Raw genomic sequence first — 13,687 nt, forward strand, 5'->3', positions numbered from 1 at the left:
ATTCTAGGAGATTTCAATGTTCACTACCACCTTTGGCTCTCCTCTTCTTTCACTGATCCACCTGGTGAACAAGCCTACATCTTTTCCATCTGTAATGACCTAGAGAAGCTTGTACAACACCCTACCCATATCCCTGACTGCCTTGGAGAGAGTTCCAACATACTTGACCTCTTCCTTACAACTAATCCTTCAGCTTACATTGTTCATCATTCCTCTCCATTGGGCTCCTCTGATCACAACCTTATTACCTTAACCTGTCCTATCAGTACAGCCTGTGGACCTTCCAAAGAAACGTCAGTTGTGGCACTTTGGAGCTGCTGATTCGGAGACCCTCAGGCAGTACTTCTTTGATTTCCCGTGGATGATTATTACTTCCATGACTGGGAACCATGTGTGTGTGCCATGTGCATTACGGAGGTTATTCTCTTGGGCATGGAAGCATACATTCCTTTCTCATATTCTTTGCCTAATGCACGAAAGCCTTGGTTTAATCATGCTTGTTCTAATGCTGTCCACAACAAGGAGAAGGATTACAAAAGGTACTGGAGCCAACCCACCCCTGAATCACATCTTTCTTACGTTTTTGCACGGAATCATGCTAAGCCTGTTCTTCACTCTGCCAAAAATAATTTCATCTCTACTAAATGCTCTCAACTCTCCAACATGAACTCTTCCCGCTCCTTCTGGCACCTTGCCAAAAATCTTTCAAACAACTTTATCTCATCATCCTTCCCTCCACTTTTCTACTCGGATGGATCTGTAGCTATTTCTTCTACTGATAAAGCAGATCTCTTCACTCAGACTTTCTCCTCCAATTCCACCTTAGACGATTCCGGTGCTGTTCCTCCATCACATCCCCCCCCCCCCCCGACTTCCTCATGGCTGACATTGAAATTTCTTCAGCTGATGTATTTTCTGCCATCACTGGCCTCAACACTAACAGGGCATATGGGCGTGATGGGGTCCCTCCAGTTGTCCTCAAGAACTGTGTTTCCGTGCTTACGCCCTGCCTAGGTAAACTCTTTTGCCTTTGTCAACTTGTACCTTTCCTTCTTGCTGGAAGTTTGCTCTTATTCAACCAGTCCAAAACAAGGGTGACCATTCCCAGCCCTCTAACTATTGCCCAATTGCTTTAACATCCTATGTCTATTCTTAACAGAAAAATTTTAAAGCATATTTCCTATCACAACCTTCTTTCTGATTGTTGGTATAGGTTCTGTCAGGGACACTCCACTGGTGATCTTCTCACCTATCTTTCAGACTCCTGGTCATCTTCCTTTCGGGACTTTGGTGAAAGCTTTGCCACTGTACTTGACATCTCAAAGGCATAAATCTTTAATTTCCAAACTGCCCTCTTACGGTTTCTATCCTTCTATCTGTGCCATCATCTATTGCTTCCTTTCTGGTCGTTCTACAGCTACTGTTGTAGACTGCTACCGTTCTTCTCCTAGTCCTATCAGTGCTTCACAGGGCTCTGTCCTATCACCAACTCTTTTCCTTTTATTCATCATTGACCATCTAAGCTGTACATCTAACCCTATCCACTCATATACTGATGACTCCACCCTTTGCCTTTCCATTTGGTTCCTGCAATGCCCATCTCAGCAGTTACTTGAACAAACAAGGGATGAGGCTATGGCACACCTAATGTCTGACTTGGCTCGTATCTGACGGGGGTAAAAGTAATCTTGTTGCTTTTAATACATCAAAGACTCAGTTCTTACACCTATCAACTGGACAAAATCTTCCACAGGAGTACTCACTAATGTTTAATAATATCCAGCTCAATCCTGAATCATCCTTAAACGCACTTGGGGTTTCATTCTCTCGGGACTTATCTTGGAAAGATCACATTACATCTCTTGTAAAACCTGCTTCCAAGAGAATAGGTGTGCTAGGCCAACTCAGTATCTTCTTTATCCCTGCACAGTTGTTGACTTTATACACGAGTTTTATTTGCCTGTGTAGAGTACAACACTCATGTGTGGGAAGGCTCCCCACATACAGCCCTTCTCAACAGGGTGGAGTCAAAGGCTTTTTGTCTCATCAACTCTCCTCCTCTTACTGGCTACCTTCAACCTCTGTCTCTTTGCCGCATTGTTGCATCTTCATCTCTTTTCTGTCGTTACTTCAATGGTCACCGCTCCTCTGAACTGTCTGCTTGCATCCCTCCACCTTTATGATGGGTGTGTGGCACCCACCTAGCAACAAAGTCTCATCCCTTTTCTATCCAACTCTCTAATGCAAGAGTTAACCTTTACTCCCTTCATTTATGTAACAGGCCAACTCTGGAACTGTTTCCCTCTCTGTATTTCCTACTTCTTATGATCTCCAGTCTTTCAAACGCAGTGTATCCAGGCATCTCAAAATGAACGGATCTTGAATCTGGTTCTCTTTTGTACTGTTTTTGTTTTTTCTTGGAAGGAATGGTTTGTGGGCTCCTGGCCTTTGGTTTCTTCTTCCTTGTATAAAACACACACACACACACACACACACACACACACACACACACACACACACACACACACATAAACACTCACTGGCAAATTTGCAGAAAAATAATGCATACACAATGAGAGAGAAAATGAAAATATGGTACGTACCATTATACAGCCATGTAATGTTAGGCTGCGGTGCCCCTCCAGCTCGACACGACACAGTGGCATCCTGACCATCAAGCACTGTCATGTTGCTCGGTGCCACAACCATCACTGGGGCAGAAGCTGAAGCAAAACATAACTTAAAACTCTGCACAAAAATATCAGCACAAAACACCTAAACATTAACACAAAACAAAAATAAAAGCACACAACTTTTATTATTATTTCATTACATTCTGATTCAATATTCAGCCACATTATTTCACATTCTCATTTGCCTCACACCCAAAACCTGTAACCAGAATCACAAAAACCTCAATATGTGATCAAATCAACACAACAGCAATAAAGCACACAAAACTTAGAGTTTTTTATATTATGACACACCAAACCATTTCCTTTAAAACAATGAACCTCTGTTCAGATACAACTTCTAATAATTGATGGAAAAATCCAAAAAGAATGTCAGTTACATGTTTCATTTCTTTTTAACCCTACAATGATTACTGACATTACTTACCTGATTATTCACAGCATACATACATACCACAATAATGTGCAGTCATCAATACATACTGTACTGTGTAAACTAATATGCATGGTGTACTGTACTTAGCCTTGATAATGCTTAATGCTGTATACATGACTACCAGTGAGTGCAATAATATTAATAATACATTAATCTTCTACCTAAACTATACAACTGCATGTGCTTTACAGCAATCATAATACTGTACAGGAAAATGTGTGATGGATACAAATGACTGTAGGATCTTTTTATGTTCAGGGAATACTGGCACACTGGTGGTGGGATATATACATAAAACGGAGCAAGGAGAGAAAGACTACACACTATTCTTTATGATGAAGTTTTTGTAAGTAATGAACTGCTATACCAGAGAGTCTTTCTTACCCTCTCAGCAGCAACACAAAAAGGGTTTACAGATGTGCCTGATCAACACAGTACCATACTGTACTGTAGTATACCATATTTAAGGTACTAACAGTGGTGGTTCATGTGTTTTCAGGCACAAAATACCATACAGTTCAACATGAAGTCAGTGAAACAACCACATGAATCCCCCTGGCTCTGCACTAAGATCATATAAAACTGGTGGAACAAGTTTCATCTGAACTAAAGTGTCTATCAGATGGTTGAACTTTTCCATGACACACTCATCAAACCTTGGGAAGATAAGTTCTCTTAATGTGCATTTCAAGAATACATGTTTCTCATACCTAAAAAAATAAATAAACAAAAAATAATGTGCAGTACTATAGTATCAGCACTGGTAAACGTAAAAGCAGAAATATGAACGTATTTTATTTACTTGCTGCAAATGCTTATGCATTAAAAAAAAAAAAAAAAAAAAAAATCAGATATAAAAACCTGTGCTGCTACTAGTTATGAAGCTCTTCGTACTCTTGCTGTTATAGTTTCATGAAACTGTAATGGTCTATATAAGAAAAACACAAGTAACCATAATTTAATTAAACTGCAACACTGTAATGTTCTGGAAATAAATTAAATGAATGTAAGTGAGATGCATGGACTTTATACAAAATTGCAAGAGAAAGGAAATGTACTCAGCAAGAAATAATAAATATCAGGTATTGCACACAATGTACTTAAAACACACACACACACACATGCACATGCACACACACACACACACACACACACACACACACACACACACACACACACACACTGAGAAGTAGAGAATCTTTAGTTAGAGATGTAGCAGATAAGAAAAAATGTATAATAATTTCAGGAGTTAAAGAAAAACGTATGACAATAAGATCAGAAAGAGAAAGAGAAGAACTGAGGAAGGTTAAAGAAATAAAATCACTAGTCATGGAGGAAAACCACGAAGCTCAAGAAGAGATTGAAGAGGTGTTTAGGTTAGGAAAGTACGAAGAAGGAAAGGCAAGGCCACTGAAGATAAAGTTTAAGTCCCAAGCAACAGTAAATGAAATTATCAGTAGAACATGGAAATTATCAGACAAGGAAGGATTCCAAAATATTTGGATATGGAGAGATGCAAATGAGGAAGAAAGAGCTAAGATAAAGGAGTTAGTACAGGAAGCAAAGGTAAAAAACGAACAGAGAACGGAGGAAGAGAAGACAGTGTTTTATTGGAGAATCATGGATCAGAAATTAAGGAAGTGGTACTGGCGGAGAGGAGAAAAGAGGATATAAAAAACATCAAAAAGAATTGGAAGGTGGCATATACTAATGCTGATGGTTTATTATCGGCAAGGCTAGAAATCAACGATTTTTTGAGGGTGCATGAACCTGATGTTATGTGCTTTGTAGGGACCAAATTAAGAGAAGATATTGATGTTCATATAGGAGATGGTAAATATAAACTGTGGAGAAGAGACAAAAGAGAAAAAATGGGAGGAGGAGTGATGGTAGCAGCGAAGAACAACATAAATGTAGATACCGTGGAAATGAGAGAAGGCAGGGCTGAAGTGATAAATATGAAATTAGAAACTGGAGAGAACAGCAAGTGAGATATGGCAGTAGTGTATGTTCCCCCTAAGACAAGAGCATGGAGTGATGATGAATACCAGGAAATGCTGTCAGACATGGCTAGCTATTTACAGAAAATGACTGAGAAAAGTAACAATACAATTTTAATGGGTGACTTCAATTGTAAAGAGGTGAACTGGGAGGAATGGGACTCAGGAGGCAACAAAGATTCATGGGGCACTACATTATTAACTATTACAATGAACAATATGATGACGCAATGGGTCACAGAAGAGACACGGTTCTGAGGTGAGGACACACCAGCAAGACTAGACTTACTGTTTACCAAAGAACCCGATGTAATAAAATCCTTGGAATATCTGTGTCCTATTGGAAAAAGTGATCATGTGGTCATTAAGTTCCAGATGATAACAGGGAACGTGAAGCCAAGAGACAAGCTTTATAGGCAAGGAAGATACAACTTTGGGAAACCAAACTTTACAGGATTGAAAAAAATTTTCGAAAATGCAGATTGGAGAAAATTCAAAGAAACAAGAGAGATACAGAGGAAGTGGGATATTTTTCTAGGCTTCTATAATTCGTGAGTGGAAAAATTTGTGCCCAGAGTAAGGGGGAAAGAAAACAGAAAAAATGAGTGGTTTAATAGAAGGTGCATGATAGCAAAAAAAGAGAGAGATAAGGTGTGGAACAATTGGAGAAAGAGAGGTAACAACAGAACAAAGGAAGAATATAAAAGAACTAGAAATGATTACACAAGAATACGCAGAGAGGAAGAAACGAATTTTGAAAAAGGTATAATAGAAAAATGTAAGGATGAACCCAAAGTGTTTTACAGATTTGTCAATGGCAAACTGAAACAAAAGGAAGGAATCACCAAACTGAAAGTAGAAGGAGAGGTCTATAAAGATGCGGCAATGCAAGCAGAAATAATGAACAAACTTTTCCAGTCACTTTTCACTAATGAAAGAGAGTTTGTGGGAGGGAGTGACTAGAAATGTAGTGATAAAAGATATAAAAGTGGAAGTACAAGAAGTGTATAAATTACTGGAAACTCAAGATGTAAGGAAAGCCCCAGGACCAGATGGAATCTCTAATTGGGTACTGAAGGAATGCAGAAAACAACAAGATTAACGGTTTAATTGTGTGTTCTCTGGAAGAGGGGAAAGTGCCTCAAAAATGGAAGAGGGCAAATGTGGTACCAATTTATAAGGGAGAAAACAGGGAAGAACCCCTGAATTATAGACCAGTGTCCCTAACCAGCATGGTCGCAAAATTATGCAAAAGAATTCTGAAAGATAGATGGATAAAATATATGGAAGTGATGATTATTTTGGCTGATAGTCAGTTTGGATTTAGAAGTGAAAGGTCATGTGTGTCCAACTTGTTGAGTCTTTACTCAAGAGTGATTGATGTGCTACAGGAGAGAGATGGTTGGGTGGATTGTGTGTATTTAGATTTGGAGAAGGCCTTCGACAAGGTACCCCATAAGACACTAATGTGGAAACTAGAGCATATAGGATTACTGAAGGGGAACTTCCTGGAATGGATGAGAGACTTTTTGAGAGACAGACAAATGAGGACAATAATAAAGGATAGGATGTCTGGATGGAGGGAAGTAACAAGTGGAGTCCCACAGGGCTCAGTGTTGGCAACAGTAATGTTCCTGATTTATGTAAATGATATGGTAGATAGAGTGAACAGTTATGCAAGTCTGTTTGCTGATGATGCAAAGATCACGAGGAAGGTTAAGGTTGAGAAGGATTGTAAAATGCTGCAAGAGGATCTGGATAGGATACACGATTGGAGCCGGATGTGGGAAATGAAATTTAATGCAAAGAAATGTAAAATATTGGAAAGGGGTAAAAGTACCAAGAGGCCATCATTGAATTATTTGATGGGTAATGAATCAATCACAAAAGCGAGAGAAGAGAAAGATTTGGGAGTGCTGGTCCAGGATAGTTTGTCACCTGAAAAACACATTAACATGGCAGTTAGAGAGACATATAAACTCCTGACTAATATAAGAGTAGCTTTTCATTATATGGATGAGGAGATGATGAAAAAATTGATAGTGGCCATGATCCGACCCAGGTTAGAATATGCAGCAGTAGTGTGGTCCCCACACAGAAAGAAAGATATTAACAAGACTGAGAGAATACAAAGAACAGCAACCAAGATGGTCCCCAGTCTGGCAGACCTGTCATACAGAGAGAGGCTGGAAAAGCTGCATTTGCCTTCCTTAGAGGAAAGGAGAAAGAGGGGAGACATGATTGCAGTGTTCAAGACCATGGTGGGAGTGGATAAAATTGACAAAGAAGATCTGCTGGTATGGGATGGGAGAGCAACAAGAGGACACGGAATGAAATTGAAAAAGTCAGCTTGAAGGATATCAAGAAATATAGCTTTCCTTACATAAGTATAGACTTATGGAATAGCCTGGACAAAGAGATCATCCAGTCTAGAAACTTAAATGAGTTTAAAGCTAAATTTGACCTATTGAGAAAAAGCGATGGAAACCCACGAGCATAGCACATTCTGTGTATATCACAATTAGGTATATTAGGTAAATACATAAATATTTGGAATGACTTAGACGAAGAGGTGGTGCATGAGAAAAACATTCATGTGTGTAAATGAAGACTTGATAAATGTGGATTTGGAGACAGGACAACACGAGCATTGCTCAATTCCTGTATACTACAAATAGGTAAATACACACACACACACACACACACACACACACAAACACACACACACACACACACACACACACACACACACACACACTGCTGTTATGATGATGGTTAATACATATAAAATATGAGGGCATTTCACAGTACTAATAAATTAACTGATTATATTTTCTATAAATTTATGAATTAAATTGCTAAAAATAAATATTATCAAAAGAATTTAATCTCGGCATGACTAAGCTGCAAGCAATACAGTATAAGCATATCAATCACACAGCAAACACACTAAAACAGCCAGTCCCGTATTACCCACACCGACATGTAAAAGTTCAAGGCTAGGCTACCATAACAAAAAAATATTCAAGGTTTCTAATAATCTCGCTGGCAAAGACAAGGCTGCAACATATTCATACATTCCATCTGCAGAATGACCTACGTGTCAGGAAAGCAAGGAAGGACAAAGCACCAAGCACATGCACACATCAATACAGTACACATCTTACGAGACTGCTCTCCATCGCCAGTGCTCAGTGACCTGCCAACACGCTTAGAAGAGTCGCTCCACACTGCTGCTAGGGAACCAGTTCATTTGTTCATTGTGTATACTGTATTTTCAGTTACAAAATCACCATGAACACTGTTCTATACGGAACTCTAAACCACATCCATTATACACTACAACACCATCAACTGCGAAATGCAAGTAAACCTGCAAAAGTTTTTTTTTAATTATTCAATACTAATAAGTCAACTACATTATACAATATAGCAGTAGAGGCTGAGTTATAAGTTTGGGCACTGTCACTAAAAAATTTAGGCTATGTCAGAGACAGCACTATAATACTGGCAGGCATCTGAAGATGTACAGCAATATTCTTGGTCCTAATTCAACATACATTACTGATCATAACTGGTACCACAGTACTGTACACTGTATTCTGAATAATCATGCAACATTGTTTGCCATTAGCCACTCTGACAGGCTACCCAGAGTAAACAGTTGTGCACCAAGACCTATTTTACCAGAAGACAAAGAAAAGGCAAAGGATGTTTAAACCTGCACATTCAAGGGGCATCATCTGTTCTTTTCATAGTTCATTTTACTGCCTATGCGAGCCAGTACGTTAAAAATGTTATCATCCTGTCATCTCGGGTTAATATTTCTAATTAGATACTGGAGGGCATTTAGTTTGGCAATCATATGATATGATGATGCATTTTCAATATACAATATATTTACCTGGTCAAAAGCAAGACAACCAAAAGCCTTCACAGGCATAGTATGGCCTATAATGTACTGTGCAGATATTTCAGAACTGGAATAACATTAATGGATAAAGGCTCACAGTTTAAGCAACAGAAATGACAAAGATACAACACCATTTATACCTTTGCAATGAGGCAGGCAATAAAACATAATCTTTTACTTTGGAACTGGCAGTGTACCAGATTAAAAATTACTGCACTAAAGTACATAGCAGCTTGCAAAAGAAACTAAAGATGTTTAAACTAGTTGCCTGGAATACAGCAAACTCTCAATTATCTGTTGGTGCATCATCTGGCAAGAGTCAATATCCATCAAAGCAAAGGGGGCTAAATTTTCTATATTCTGTGGGAACCCCCCAAATAAAAATCCACGCCATTCGTTGGGAGTCCTGCCATCAAACAATTCAGTGCCATGAGTCTCACCTCCAGAACACTGCCATGAGTCTTGTCACCAAAACACTGCTTTTGATGTTGCCAAATTTGTAAAGTTTCTTCCTAATTTGTTACTGTACTTGCCTTTTTTGTTTTCTTCTCATGTGCAGTGTTAACTACACCTACTGAATGTATATCCCTCCTCCCTAATATAGTTCATACTCTTTTTCCCATGTATCTCATTCCAAAATGGATGACAATGTGTTGGTCCTCCCCCCTAAGTATCTTGTCCCAAAATGAATGACAATGTCCCCCACCCCACCCCCACAAGCTGCTGCTCTCCAGTACTGTCACACTGCGTGGAAACTGTGCTTACAATGGAGTTTGTTGTATTTTTTGTCATCCCTGTCCTTTTGCATGTCATGCTAGCCACAGCCTTCAGCTGCCATGTGTCAGTATGGGACCTCTACCTGCCAAATGCCCAAGGAAGGTTCATCTTTTGAAATGAAGTGGGAGATTATCGAGAAACTTGACATGAAATGGAAAGTGAATTAGTGGTTGAGTTTTCTGGTGTACTTCGTACAAACTTGCAGGAAATTTAGAATGCACGAGAACAAATCCTGAAGTAAGGATCTGAATATAAGCAGACATCTTGGAAGTCTTAAAAAGAAACTAATGACCAGACCAAAGCCATGCACCAGGACTTAGACCAGGCAGTGTTGAAGTGGTATCACCAATATTGGAGCTGTGGCATCATACGCAGGTGGGGGATCTCAAGAATGTGACAGCAAAGTTTGCTCAATGCCTAGCCATAGCCGCCAATAACCACATGGAATTCACTATACAGTATTAAGAAATTCTCCTCCTGCTATCTGGTGAGTTTATTCCTCCTAACATCTTCAGTTTTCTTTCTGTCATTCACGCCCCCCCTCTCTCTGTCTCTCTCTCTCTCTCTCTCCCCCCCCCCTTCCCCCTTCTCATGCTTGGTTAGGTCTGCCTATCATGTCTGTCTACCATGCGACCTTCCTCTCCCTGCCTAATTCTGTCTCCAGGTCTCCAGGTACTGGGTGAACAGTGTATGTACAGTACATAGTACAGTACAGACCAATGACATTTTATCATGCTTATTACAGTATTCAGGGGTGTTTTTCTATGTTTGAACAGTTACACAGTACAGCTATTGGGTTTCATAGGGAATTAGACCCCCTTTTGGGAGACTGGAGACAGTATTATCGCAATTTCTGTCAGTACGGTGTCACCTTCTGACACCTCTTTGGCTACCATATGCCAAATTATTGAAAATTTACTGTACATGTATACAAGCAAAATTATACAGTAAGGCTACCAGGCTATTCAGTTACACTGGAGAGGCTAGTATTTATCCAACACCAGATGATCCTACGAAAACAACGTTTATGCTTTCTTTTTTATAACACCAAGAAAATGTTATGTCACTACAAGAAAAAGTATAGCAAAGCTCATGAAAACTGACGGGGAAGGTTCAGTTATTAAAGAAGGATGAGTTACAGTATATTAGTACTGAGGAATGACATAATCTGGTACTTACTCTTAACTCTGAGCCAGGTGTATGCTGATGCCTCTCCAGCAGAGTTTGACGCCAGACACTGATACATCCCTGTATCATTGGCTGCCACCCCAGAGACTGCTAAAGAGCCATTCAGAAGGACACGGTACCTGAGGCCACAGAGTTTTTATACAGCTGTTTCTTTCTATACTTATGGAAAATAAATATATTATGTGCAATGCCTATACTCTGTAGATATACAGTTGAATACAGCACTGTATTTCAATACTGTACTTTTAAGTACCTGAAAATTAGCAAAAAGGTAAAGAAATTGGATCATTACTCTGATCTTATTTCCATCTAGTACGGGGATACAAATCTGCTACATAAAAAGCTGACCTGCAACAGCATAAGTCAGTGGTATCTCTAGTAGGTTATCTCATGGCATCTACAAAATTTGGGTAACTTATATCTACGCTTTCATACACTGTAGCATACCTGTTATCATTAAGTGTGTTGACATTAGCAGCATCTCTGTACCACGTAACAAATGGAAGTGGAGTGCCAGCAACAGTGCAGGGAATGGTGAGAGTTTTGCCCAGGTCAGCATACGTGTCCACTGGCAGTTGCTGAATTAGGCGTGGACGCTCTGACAACAGTGTATAATTAGCCAGCAATGCTTATAACACTTTCAAGGCAATGACATAATTTCCGTTTTATTCAAAGTACCTCCAGACAATTTTATTCTTTTGGGAGGCAATTTGTTGTGACAGGGCTAAAATTAGTCTCCATTTACCCTTTCACCACCTGATATCTCTCACTATGCTGAATGAAACTGAAGGAAGCAAGAATAAAATGATAAATACAATATGTCATCAGACTGAAGGAATTAAGCCTATTAATCCAGGGTTAAAATCTTTATTCTATTCTGACTACCAAGCAGATTACCTGATATTATTTGGTGAAGATCTGTCCTAGTGAATGCTTAAAGAAGCTTTTATATAACATTGCCAGTCTGGAAAGTCTTGCCTAAGTTGGGCCAAGGCCTCTAAAAGAAGCAAGAATTAAGATGCTGTGGGTCATCTTAGTAATGAGGTTGGCTTCTTCAGCATATATGAGGCCCTGTGCGAAGTACGATACACAAGAGCAACTTTTTAAAAGCGCCAAAACAAACAGTTGATGTTTTTTAATGTTTGATGATCTATAATGCCAAAACTATTATAACTAGGATGATGCTGTTTGCAGCATTTTAAAGCTGAATGTTTCTACATTATCCAACAACTTTCTGGTAAAGAAATTATTATTTTGTTATATTTTTCCCATAATTAAAACAAAAATACAGTAATCCCTGTAATATCCGGATGCCAAATTTCCAGACATCCCCAATAGGTGGACATTTTTGTCCCGGGATACGATATTCCCAAAATGGGCCAAAAACTGCAAATTTTTTTTTAAAAATCTGACTTTTCCCCGCCCGTAATTTGAAGTCAGCACGCGCGGCGTGGGCCAGCTGTGTTCTGGTGTATTGTTCCGTCGACGTCTGCTAGAGCGCCCCTGCATCCTCCCCACTTACTGCCCGTCTCTTGCTGTGTGTGCACACTCGTTGTCATGGCCGCCCACGTGCTCACTTTTGTGGTGGTGCCTGACCTGCTGCAGGCTCTCCTGCTGCTCTCGTGCCTCTCCTTCATGTGTTTGATGATGGCTCCGGCACCTGAGAAGAGGAAGAGAGTGGTTTTGACTCTGGAGAAGAACTGTGAGATATTGGACAAGGTGGATGCGGGATGGTCTTCCTCACGCATCCTTCGTGAATTCAACCTGGCCCGATCTACTTTGTCGGATATCAAGAGATCCCGCGACAAACTCATGCAGTTCATGGCTGACTTTTCGTCGAAAAGCAAACGCAACGTGGAGAGGAAGGTGATGTATACTCCCAAGTATGCAGAAGTCAACCGCTCCACATTGATTTGGTATCGACAGCACCGTGCTGCTGGTGTGATGGTGCGTGGCATGGAGCTGAAGGCTGCTGCTGAGAAGTTCGCAAGGCTTCATGACGCCCCAGACTTCAAGGCATCCGAAGGTTGGCTCTTCGTGTTCAAGTTACGACATGGCCTTACCAACTGTAAGTCTCATGGCATCAATCTTGCCCAATATCTCACGCTTCTTCTCCAGATTCAAAACCATCCTCTTTTGTTTCTTGGGTTGTGATGGGGCCATCCTCACACACAGGAGAATGCCAGAGGAAAATCAAGGCCTGAAGAAGGTAGGGAACCACCACAAATTCAACAATGAAAGCGGCTACGGCTACAAGCATGTCCACACTCGTGAGGGAAAGGCAGAAACTGCGGTGCAGTACTGCTACGTGAATGCTGTTCCGCCACATCTCTACCCATGCTTGGCTATGAGTACACAAGTAAAATGTGCCAAACTGACCTAAGAGTGCAAGAGTCAATTTTGTTCGGCCAAGCATGGAACCCCATACATCATGGGCTCAGCAAGTGTCTGTGTAATCCGGCTGGCCAGGCAATTCTGACCATTCGGTAGGGAGGAGGATGTCCGCAGGCGCCCAGGAGCGTATGAGTGATCCAGGTGGTTGGGGGATTTTGACCGTTTGGTGAGGAGCTGGATGGCCACATTTGCTCAGTTTGTGGTTTAGGGTCTATTACCTGTACTTGGCCAGAGAGGCTGGCCATCTGCCAAACCAATTTTTAAAAATTGTAGGCAGCCCAATCAG

At 40.4% G+C, this 13,687-nt stretch overlaps 1 protein-coding gene across 1 annotated transcript in view; it reads right to left on the bottom strand.

Annotated features, from left to right (window-relative positions):
* sdk (sidekick cell adhesion molecule) overlaps window positions 1-12,566 on the bottom strand; it is a 296,130-nt gene extending 283,564 nt beyond the window's left edge. The window contains exons 1-4 of the mRNA XM_080277849.1: window positions 12,530-12,566; window positions 11,455-11,635; window positions 10,999-11,126; window positions 2,604-2,723 (exon numbers count right to left, since the gene is read on the bottom strand). Coding sequence (XP_080133975.1) covers window positions 2,604-2,723; window positions 10,999-11,126; window positions 11,455-11,635; window positions 12,530-12,566 — 466 coding nt within the window. The remainder of the gene's footprint in view (window positions 1-2,603; window positions 2,724-10,998; window positions 11,127-11,454; window positions 11,636-12,529) is intronic.
* Between the last annotated feature and the right edge of the window lie 1,121 nt (window positions 12,567-13,687).

This window comes from Coenobita brevimanus, chromosome 71, assembly GCF_032717465.1.
Source record: "Coenobita brevimanus isolate Jiangsu-jjx chromosome 71, ASM3271746v2, whole genome shotgun sequence".
NCBI classification, from domain to species: domain Eukaryota; kingdom Metazoa; phylum Arthropoda; class Malacostraca; order Decapoda; family Coenobitidae; genus Coenobita; species Coenobita brevimanus.